This window comes from Phasianus colchicus, chromosome 3 (genome assembly GCF_987193195.1).
Source record: "Phasianus colchicus chromosome 3, bPhaCol1.hap1.1, whole genome shotgun sequence".
NCBI lineage: Eukaryota > Metazoa > Chordata > Aves > Galliformes > Phasianidae > Phasianus > Phasianus colchicus.
The window spans coordinates 73,687,988-73,699,210 of NC_143438.1; the positions used below are offsets into that span (position 1 = coordinate 73,687,988).

The following is an 11,223-nucleotide window of genomic DNA, read 5'->3' on the forward strand; positions in this document are numbered from 1 at the left end:
CCTTTCTCTTCCCCCACTCATGTATGGTACAAGCATACTGACAACATGTAGAAAGCTAGCAATTGGAGTGTCATCTCACAGTAGATGTCAGTAAAATGAATATCTTATATTACGGGCCATCACTGGAGATCCTCAAAGCAACTAAAGACTATTGGACATCTACAACAGAACCTTTAAATAAACAGTTTATGGGGGGGTGGGGGGAAAACACACCAAAACCTGTTCCTTACAGGTCTGCATCCTCCTCTTCATTACAGCTCTCATAAGCCCACAGCAACTCCTCCTAACAACTCTGCCTTTTGGTTCTCTCTCACATTTCCTAACCAGCAGGCCTTTCCCCTCTCATTCTCTGAATAATAACAATTATTCTTCATGCTCCCTAATTACTGAGTGGGAGCAAGTCAATATTGAGCCAGCTTTCACATCATGGTTATGCTAAATGGCCTGCTGACAGGCTGTCAGGTGGAAGGAGCCATACAGTTTTGCCTTTCACACAGTAGTAATTTTCACAAAGCTTACAGGACCTTCACATTTCAAGATGCATTTTTTACTACTTACAATCACACACCAAGGAAAAATGAATAAACACGTAGCCAGAGCAACTGCACAATCAAGGCCAAACTACATCTCTTGGCATCAGCAAAAACCTTGTCTCACATCTCTTTTATTCAAGCTTCTGATCTTAATTCATAGTTTAATGTTAATAAATGTTACACATTTTTGAAGGAAACTCACCGTTTTATTACGAAGTCTAATTATGTCTGAAACAGATCCAGCTCCACAATACTCCATAACAATCCACAGATCAGTGTTCTTAAAATAGCTGCCATAGTACTTGACAACATAGGGGCTAGACAGAGAGGAAAAAAAGATAATAATTAAACACATGAATTCTTAATGGAAAAAGAAAAAAACAGCAGCACAAATATGTTAAAAATTACAGTTTGGAAAAGAAAAACAGCCAAAATGCAACTGTAATCAAATACATTTTAAAGCTGTAGTTAGTTTAATCGATACCTTTTTAGAACAATAAATTTGACCAACTAGTGATACTACCATACACATCACAAGCTTCTAGTGACGCTCCTTTTCAATTCCTTGAGTTAGGAAAGTTACTATTACTTCTGACAAAAACCCACTGATTTTTGTGACTGTCTTGTGAAAGTTAGCAGCCAGCTATTAATGAAAACAGTGTATTCATACTGATCAGGACAAGATAATGAAGACAGCAAAAGCTATTCAATCTCAAAACACTGTTCACGTTTAGTTATAGCCTTGTCCTAGCTAGCTGTATGAGCTAGGCTTTTCCCATGAACTGACTTAAAAAACACAAGGACAGCCCAGCCACACATGCTACCACCAAACAAAGGGCTTTCTCCTCTTTTCCTATTTAAAGACAACTTCAACATCACCACAGGACAAAAGCAAAAACAACTGAGAAACAACAGACCTATTGCTGCACTACAGTTCACCAAGTTAGTGACAAGAGCAATCAATATTTTAAAGAAAAAAAACGTTTCTCCCAACAAGAATTAAATTTCAAGTTGCAAACAATACTCTTGTAACGCTGATCAGCCATGAATAAACACTCACACTAGCAAAGCTGACTGAGAAGTTGTAACCACAATCTTAAGATTAACCCAAAAATAAAAAAGACAAAAGTACCAGTAACTTTATGGGGGGGGAGAAATAAATTTCTACATTTTTGCCAACACTTGATGCTGAGGCCTCCATTCACACAATATTAAAGATGCATTGTTTTTCAGCAAGCATAAGGGAACCAACCTTCAAAACTATTAGAAGATTGCTAACTTATCAAGGTGTGTTTCTGCATGAAAAAGCTAATGATACAACACCACTTTGGAAGTTCAGAGCTAGCTAGCTATTAATTTTGCTCTAGGAATGTCCCTATTGGTCTTGAGAAACAGGTAATTCAGAATTCACATGGCCTAAGCAGATATACAGGAAATATTAACCTCTGGGCTTGCCAATGCAAGTAAAACAAAGCAAGCATGGAGAATTCTAAGCAAATGCAAGTACTTCTTTCATTTAACAGTTTCTATGATGTACACTATCTGTACTTCCTTCAGCTCAAGTTAAGGATAGGAGTTGGTCTTCAAAGCTGCTTCTTTACACAGACCGTTCAACACAGACTGCTTTAATTTTCCACATTAAAAAGTTGGCAGCTGCCTATATTTCAGCTGTATTAACAAAACATTACAAATACATTTTCACTTAAGCCTTAGAAAGGGAGGAGAACTGATACACCTACCTGTCACATTGCTGCATTATGGAGATTTCTTTAATTATTTCTTGAAGGTCAGACTCCACAGGGACCTGCTTAATTGCTACGACTTGCCCAGACTCTTTGTGTATTGCTTTAAACACACTACCATAAGACCTAAAAGAGGGATTCAAAACGTTATTTTTCTTATAAGATAAGTTGCCTCTCATTTCTAGTACACAGAAGTCATGTGTTCATGTAGCAGAACTTCGAGGTTTTTCTCAGGCTGCCAATATTTCATTTCTATCAGGATCTCAGCAAAGGTGTGCCTCCAAACACCAAATCTTTGACAAGGTGTAGCATATCTCATTTTCATACAAGCACAAATGTCTTTGACTTAATAACTGAGGAACAGTAAAAGCATAAAAATAGATCTGGGGAAGCATGGAAGCTCACTGATGCGTGTATTTGTTTTATTATCAAAAGTTGCCTAGAGAAAGCACTCCTTAGGACACTTACAGTCATTCTCTCTGTAACTTAATATTCTAACACATGCTTCACGTACTGCCTTCCTCTCATCCCATTCCCTCATAAATAGCTGCACTTACCCTTCACCAAGTTTCTCCAGAACATCAAAGACCTCCTCAGGCTGCTTAGTTAAACTGTCCTCACTGAGCTTTTTCAGTTTGCTAGAAAAGAAAAAGACAAAACTTGTTTATTTTTGTGGAATAGAAGCACAGAACTCAGAGGAAATTTTCACACAAGTGAACAGATGTAAGAAAAGGATTACAAGGAAAAATATATTGCAATGAAAATAAAATGACTAATTAGAACACAGTAACAGAACTCTATCAACCACCTTATAACATGGACAACTGTACTGTATTGTTGCGCTGTCAATTTTTGTCATTATTGCTTTCTCACTGATGTTTGTTCAACTCAAAGCAGCGTGGGACAAATTTACTGTCAAATCTGTTTCCTTTGCTAAAGCAGAAACAGCTCAAGAACACACTAAAGCACACCTTTAATCAAAAAGCCAACAATACAGTCATTACTGAGAGAAGTATCCCAAGCCAGTATCTATGAAAGCATAAGCCAACCCTTCACCCACCTGAAGTTTCCAGTTTTTAAACTATGCCATCTGTAAACTAGTGGATTACATCAAGCTAAACACAGAATCCAAAGCCAGGATGACTCTAGAAGCACTCGGCAGCACCTCAGCTACACGTACAGTAGCAAAACACTGCATTTCCAAGAATTAGGAACTGTTGGAAGAGTTGTTGGTGCAGGTGTTCTTTTCCCCTCCAGCCTTCTTTCACAGTTGCAAATTGCTCTGCATTGCACTGTCACTTCTTCCAGCACCACCAACCCACTCCCAACATTGATCCTTTGTTTCTTACAGCCTATCCCAGCCTTTCCATGGCCCCCAGACACCACACAGATCTAAGACCACCACCTGGCTGCAAGCCTTTGATGAAGCTGACACTGAACATACTGCAGGCAAATATAGCCACCCAGATATTGAGACTGCATGGCTGCAATGTGTAAATCTGTCATCCTAAAAGTTACAGGGAATTATTCTACAAGACTGAAGTAACAAGTTAACTCTATATGGTAGCCAAAGGTACTATTAAAATAGGAGACAAGCTAAAGAATAGCTGGTGCTGTAGTGCTAGACAATTCCATATGCAGGAGGAGAAAACGGTGAGGAGAGAAGCTATGAAGCACTGCACGTCACTGAGACCTTATAGAAAATAGGTTATCCTGTGACACTTTCCTGGAAATGAATACAAAACAGGGGAAGGGAAGAGAGCACAAACAGAAAAAATTGTCAAGCCTAACATAAGAACTGCATTCAAAAGAAAATCCTTCTTATAAAAAGATATATTTCTGTGATTCACAGAGAATAAATCAAGTAGTTGATAAAGTAATTCCCAAGTCAAAAGGGACACGTAATGCTAATCTAAGTAAAGACAAAAAATTGAACATGGATAAGTGCACAGTAATGCAGATTGGTGTTAAACAAGGGAAGCAAACTGTGTGCATGTGCTACACATAGATTTATATAGCAAACAACTCTTTGACAGATGGAGCAGCGATATGAGTGCAAGAAGTACCCATCATTGGTAAAGCAAGGTGTCTCAACTGCTGTAAAGCCCACGCAGTTAGCTACAATGAACAGGCAGGAAGCTGCAAAGTGTGTGACAGATGGGAGAATAAAAACCTCCCCTATGAAGGTAGAGCAGAACACAGGAATAGAGAGAAAACAGCTGAAAAATCAGATGAGAGCAGCTAAAGAATGTCTGCAAAAGCAGCCTACAAATCAAACACAGGAACACACTGCTATGCTTTCTTTTTCACATTCTGTCTGCTTGTTAAGAGACCAGAAAGCAGGAAGATGGAATCAAGTCATGCAGGAAAGCATATAGGCAGTAACAAAACAAATAAAGCAGAAGGGGAGAAGACTTGGCAGGCAAATATTAAAGAAATCATTCATTCATTTTGATTTTTTTGTTTCAAATTCTTTCCCCCTTATCCCCAAGCTCTGTCCAGGTTACCTGTATCCTTAAAGGCAGCGCTAACAGAGGAACATTTGTTATAATCATTCTTTGCCTGCCACCGACGGAAAGCAAACGCAGTATGTTTACGCTGTCAGCAGAGTCTCAAAAAATGAGAACCACGACCATTTGCTGAGTCTGTTACCTGACCGAAGAGCTGCACAACAAAAGACATACTCAAGAGAGCAGTGCAGGGACTCCAGTTTTTAGTAGTAAGGAAAAAAAACAAACACCACAGCGACCTTGCCGAAAAATGCAGAAGAAAACACTTCCACCTGCTCCAAAGAACAGTGCTTTCTAAAATAAGAAAAAGGCAGGAGGGTATACGTTCTGAAGCACATCCTGAAGAGATCTTAACATTTCCCACTTCTAGATGTATCTGTTTTATCAATTCTGCTTCAATGAAAGAGAACTTCAGGTTATTGGAAAAGCTCTTCAACTTTTGGAAACAATCAAGGCGAGGTGCCTGGCCTCTGAGCACCCTGCTCTAGCTGTAGGTGTCCCTGTTCACTGCAGGGGAGTTGAACCGGATGGCCTTTTAGGATCCCTTCCAACCCAAACAATTCTATGATTCTGTGATATGCTCAGTGACAAAGGGTTTCCAGCAGCACTGTTAATGGTAGCACGTTGCCTGTCAAGAGCTACAGAAACCAGTTTATAGCTGGCCATGACTGAACAAAATCAACAAAAACAAAAAACATACAATATCTCAAAAACAAAAACACCTTGGAGACTGAAGAAATAAATATAGTGCAGTTTTAAATGTATTTGCACATTATTCAACTCTGACAAATGTGTTCTGACACCAAAGAGAACTGAAACCAGCACAGCTAAACACACCAAACCCACTTAGGTGCAGAAAGACATGTTAATCTCAGGAATGTTATCAATAAATATACTGCTCAAAGTACTTCACAGTGCTTCACAGAGATACTGCAGGATTACAGACACTCAGACCGGTATTTGGGCAGTTGAATTAACACTGCAGCTCTTTGAACTACAGAAAGATCTTAATGGCTCAAACAGCTTAAAAGCTGGGAATTCTATTGACCTTCTAGAAATAGGAAACATTAAACAGCAGTACATGATATAGCCTGAAAGGGCTGCCACAGAGAGTGCTTCTGAAAATTTAGGGAGAAGCATGGAGGAAGATGGAAGCTGTCATGTCAAGAGGATGAGGAGCTACGAGATACAGTCCTTTCCGACCTTGCAATTCTAGGATTCTCTGGCTGTAAAGCACTAGGTAGAATACAAGAAGAAAAGGGCTAGAGATATTAACATTAATTAATTAAGAGTTAATATTGCTAGTCTTACAAAGAAGCGACTAAAGCTACAGACAGAGAAACACATCTGAGACTTCATTACCAGCCCATGTGTATCCATTCCTGCCATTTGTCCAGCCTAACAGCATCACCTTCCATGCATAAGGCAAACATGACATACTGAGCCTAACACTCAAGAAGCATCACTGCTTCTTCTGAAGCATTAAGGTGTTCTACACTAAAAGTCAATGCTATGCACTCAACAAAATGCCTCCCTGCAACAGTGGGGGCACTGAAGGGACAAACTGGACAAGAACCATCCGATTAAAAACTCCAATTTCTCTCCCTTCCAAGCCCTTTCCTTTTAGAAGACAAGTGCTTAAGTAGGACATCAGCCAACACAGACACTCTGGCCACGGGATACAGGTGTCACATGTATAAACCGTGAGAAAGCCTAAACAAGATGGTAACTATAAACACTAGGGAGAAAGTCATTCCAGAAGGGAGTCCACAAGCATCAGGTAATGATCATGGAAAATTTCAGTGGATGTCCAGAAGGAGAACTCTTCCTGCATGCAGCTCAATTACAGGTCTAGGACAAGAGCCGTCAGAAGGGTTTTCTAACTCCAAGCAGGTTTGACTCCCTGCATCTGGCCTAGTTTCTCAAAGAAGAAAAATGCACTCTAAGAATTTTACTTCCATAAACCCAGGTGATGGGAGACAACATCCATACTTACTAGCATGTCTAGAATCTCACACATTACTGAAGTACTCCAACAAAACAACTAAGTGGAAGAAAAAGATTGAGACAGTCAGTTACCCATGACTACCATTCCCAGCATAAATATCAGAAAAATCTCAACTGGGACCTCAAATAACATGAGATTTTCTCCTATCAACACCTGAAAAAGAACTATGATTTCAGTGTCCTGTGGTCACAGCATACAGATTTTACAGAATAAATTGGTGATGTGTTACGGAGGCAGATATTACAGTAAAAGTGAAAAACTGACCGCTAACAGAAAAATAAAGCAAGACTAAAGATACAGCTCCAGCAATTACCATCATGAGTTAGGGAAACCTGGAGAACTACTTGAAGAAACATGAATACGTGGTTTATTTTGCAGAAGAATTAGCACGTTGAAACATTCAAAAAGAATGGCTGGCATCAATTATACGGATGCACTGCAAGGGAAGAGAAATCACTGCAGTCATCAGAAATAGTGCCAGCACATGAAAAAGTCCTGAGATATTAACATCACTTTACAGTGTTCACACAAATAGAAGTAAGTTTAAGAGAGTTTACCTTGTTATACTGTGTACTTATCTTTAGTTTTCTACCAATAAAACCCAAGCAAATTTGCACGTTTTATTTTCAAGACAAATTTGTCATCCATATGAACTTAATGTCACTCCATATGAATGTTAATAACTACATATTTTTCCACACACATTTCATGCTTTAAAAACAAGCTTTTCCCTTCCCACAAGACACGGTTGTATTTCAGTGAAATTTAAACTGAGTTAAGACAAATTACTAGAAAGCCTTAATTAACACTCTCCATGACTGCTACAAGGCCTTTTATTTGGCAGTGGCATGCAGGAGACAAACAAGATTAAAAGCTTTGTATTTGACAGAATTGAGTCTCTCCTTTCCCAGTATGCAAGCTATTTCCTGCTACATGAGCATGTCAATGTAAACAGAAAAATGCAATGATAATAGCAGGGACAAATTATAAACAACTCGAAGGCAGACCCTGCAGCTAAAATAACTGTCAGTCACTTCTTGTAACTGACTATAGGAAGGGCATTCACTTTAGAAATAATGAGCTACAAAACACATCTAAAATAGATGCAACATTCAGATGCAAGGGAACACCTGGCATCAAACTGTGACAACTGTTGACTATAAAATCAGAATGCCCACCCTAAATTATTCTTTTAAAAGTAACCATTATTCTGAAACAACTCCTCAGAAGTCTTCAGTTACTACTACTATCTTGCCAGTTTGATATCATTCCCATTTGAAAGCTACAGTGGCCTGATTTGTCGCTGAGGCACCATCAGGGCGACTTCTGAAGGCCTGTTTTAGAGATTTGCAAACATCTACCCACATTTCATGTGTTCCTTTACAGGGAAAGTGGGAATAAATGCCCTTCACCTGCGAAAGAACACTGAGATTTTAAGAAGCTCTGAAATGCGTGCATGAGATTCTTGCTGCCTTCAGACAAACGTCTCACACAGCACATATCACCCAACAGGTCCCTCTCAGTAGCTGCTCCCGTGGACAGCAGGCACTGACACAAAGCCACCTGGTGATCCCATCTGCTTTTCCAAGAAAATCTGCTGTGTCCATCCCAAGTCACTGCTGCATCCAAAGCACACATCGAAAACATGCAGCCCGCAAGAAGTCATCTGTACTTCTGCAAGTGCAGAAGGAAGGGGGACTTGGCTGAACACTTGAAGACACCACACAATCAGAAAACTGTAAAAAAATACATAATAATAATAAAAGATAAAAATAACAGATGAAGAGGATATATGCACACAGGCTGCAAAATTACTATTTTATGAAAAAAAAAAAAAATCAATTCTTCTAAAGGGAGGTGGATGGTGAATGGATGAGGCCAGGCTCTTCTCAGTGGTGTATAATGACAGGACACAGAACAATAGCCTAAAATTTGAACGTAGGAAGTTCCATACAAAGATGCTGGAGAACTTCTTTACAGGGAGTGTAACAGAGCACTGGAACAGGTTCCCCAGAGAGGTTGTGGAGTCTCCTTTTCTGGAGACACTCAGAACCTGCCTGACACCTACCTGTGCAATCTGCTGTAGGGAACTGCTTTAGCAGGTGCTTGGACTCGATGATGCCTTGAAGCCCCTTCTAACTCCTGCAATTCTGTGATTCTTCCTTCTCTTCAAGAAGCAAACCCACTAAGTTCCCATCATATTTAATCTTCCAAAAATAAAACTTCAAAAACTATGATAAGAACATGCAGGAGTTAAAATGCTCACATACTGGCTTTCCAGTTCTTCCTGATTCAAACTAAGGATTCAAACAGCTCACCAACAGCAATTAGTCTAGCCACAAGCTTACAGCTAGCTAATAAAGCTAGAGCAAAACTAGCTCTTCAAAACAAAACCAAATAAAGAAATGCACACAATGCTGCAGGTTATGCTAACTTCAAGTTTTATTTTCGCTCCTTTGATATCACCAGATCCCAAGCTTTGCACTGGTGCCTGTAAAATTGATTACTTCTCAGGTACTCCCATTTCTCCTCCTAAATCCTTACTGGTGCCTCTCCTACTCCCTGCATTCAAGGTACGGAGCATTGTTAATCTGAAACCACACCGCAGGCCTATCCTTCCTCCACTGCATATCCTGAAGTGTCAGACAAACTTTAAAACAACTGCTGAAGCCTTCTCTTCTTAGCCTTTTAAATAAGAAAAAAAAAAAAAAAAGCAGAAAACATGTTTGTAGGAAACACTGTCAACAGTATTACCACCAGTTGTAGGAATTAACTCAGTCAACAAAATCCCATCTTGCTGCTTCTACATTAAAGACTGCTCTGCCCTTTATTGTGCATCACAGAAACGCACTGGGGCCAAAATGTCCAGCTCAGAGCAAGGGGCTTCATCACAAACGTCAAACATCAAAAAGCTTATCATCAGACCAAAGTAATGCCTAGAGTAATTCTTCTCATGTGTTCAACTAGGAGAAAGACAAAACTGACCTCCACGTTGAGCACAATGTAAATTTGATGGAAGCCAGACAACCTTTTGTTTGGGATCATAGAATGGCCTGGGTTGAAAAGGACCTCAAAGATCATCCAGTTTCAACTCCCCTGCCACAGGCAGGGTCACCAACCACTAGACCGGGCTGCCCAGAGCCACATCCAGCCTGGAATCTGAGAATCTGGGATCTGACACCATGATAAAGGCACTCAGCAGAACAACTGCTAGTTGACTCTTTGCTAAGGGTTTCAGCAGCAGACTTGATAGTTACTTGATGTATCATGGGAGAAAGAAGGACACAGGTCCATGACAGCACTCTTCTGGAGCCCCAGGAAGTCGTTCTAAGAAATTTCAAAGGCCCTGAACATAAACGACTGTGTTTACATGAGGAAAAAAAAAAAAAGTTTATTATCTCCTGGCAGAAGAAAAAAATAGTAACTACATAATATAAGCTAACAGGAAGTAAAACAGTTGGAGCTCTAACACAGCCAGTATGCATGTAAACTAAGTACAGCCCGCATGTCTCACGGCTCTGCTCCGCACAGCACATATCTGCACCACGAGAAGGCTGCTCCAACCTAAGCATGCCCACACGGTCAGGTATTTCATGCTGTTCAGATGACAGCAGCACATTTACAGCGAAAGCTGGCGGTCTCACGTCCTATCTCACACACAAAAGGCAAACAAACATTAAAAATCAAAACAATAAAACGAAGGTTAAAACGAAGATTCGCGTACGTACTTGAGGAAAGCCGCTCCGAGCCCACCTCAGCTCGCCCGGAGGCGCGGGGGGCCGGCAGAGAACGGGGCGCTCATCCCGCCCGCCCGCAGCCCGACCCCCGCCGGCCCCGCGAGGCCTCGCCCCGCCGCGCTCGCTTCCGGGAGGGGAAGGGGCCGCGGAAGGGTTCCGAGGGATCCTTACCTCTTGGGCGCTGCCTGCTCCATGCCGCCCGCCGTCCCCCGGCCGCCGTCTGGGCAGCACCGGGCCGGCGCCCGCCCAACTCTTCGCAACTTTTCCTGCGCGCGCAGCTGGCCCTTTAAGCGCGGCTCGCGCCCTCCCTCGGCCGCGGACGTCGCCGGCCTCTCAGGCAACCGCCGCTACCCCCGCCTGCCCCGGGGCCGCCCCCTCGCGGCTCTCATTGGTTACGAGCGGCGCCATCTCGAGCGCCGGTTGGCCAGCGGAGGCGTCGCTCGGGATGGCCCCACCCACTCGTCGCGGGGCAGGCGGCGGCGCGCCGGCGGGAGGGAGGAAAAAGATGGAGGCGACCGTGCGAGCGGCCGAGGCGCTGAGCTTCCGGCGTGCCTCGCGTCGCCGCGTCCCCCCGGGGCACGCCGGGAGACGTAGTCCTGCCGAGCAACCCGCGCTTCCCATCCCGCCGGGAAGGGCGGCGGGGCCGCGAGCGAGCCGGGCGCCGAGGTGCCGCCGGGCGCCGAGGTGCCGCCG

General features: G+C 42.3%; 1 protein-coding gene across 2 annotated transcripts in view; it reads right to left on the reverse strand.

Annotated features, from left to right (window-relative positions):
• Positions 1-10,898, reverse strand: part of STK3 (serine/threonine kinase 3) — a 134,511-nt gene extending 123,613 nt beyond the window's left edge. Inside the window, exons 1-4 of one of the 2 annotated variants that reach the window (XM_031591054.2) lie at positions 10,702-10,898; positions 2,833-2,913; positions 2,273-2,401; positions 736-850 (exon numbers count right to left, since the gene is read on the reverse strand). In XM_031591054.2, coding sequence (XP_031446914.1) covers positions 736-850; positions 2,273-2,401; positions 2,833-2,913; positions 10,702-10,724 — 348 coding nt within the window. In that variant the 5' untranslated portion in view covers positions 10,725-10,898. Of the gene's footprint in view, positions 1-735; positions 851-2,272; positions 2,402-2,832; positions 2,914-10,521; positions 10,661-10,701 lie in introns of those variants that run through there. The other variant, XM_090137831.1, reaches the window with a different exon arrangement.
• Between the last annotated feature and the right edge of the window lie 325 nt (positions 10,899-11,223).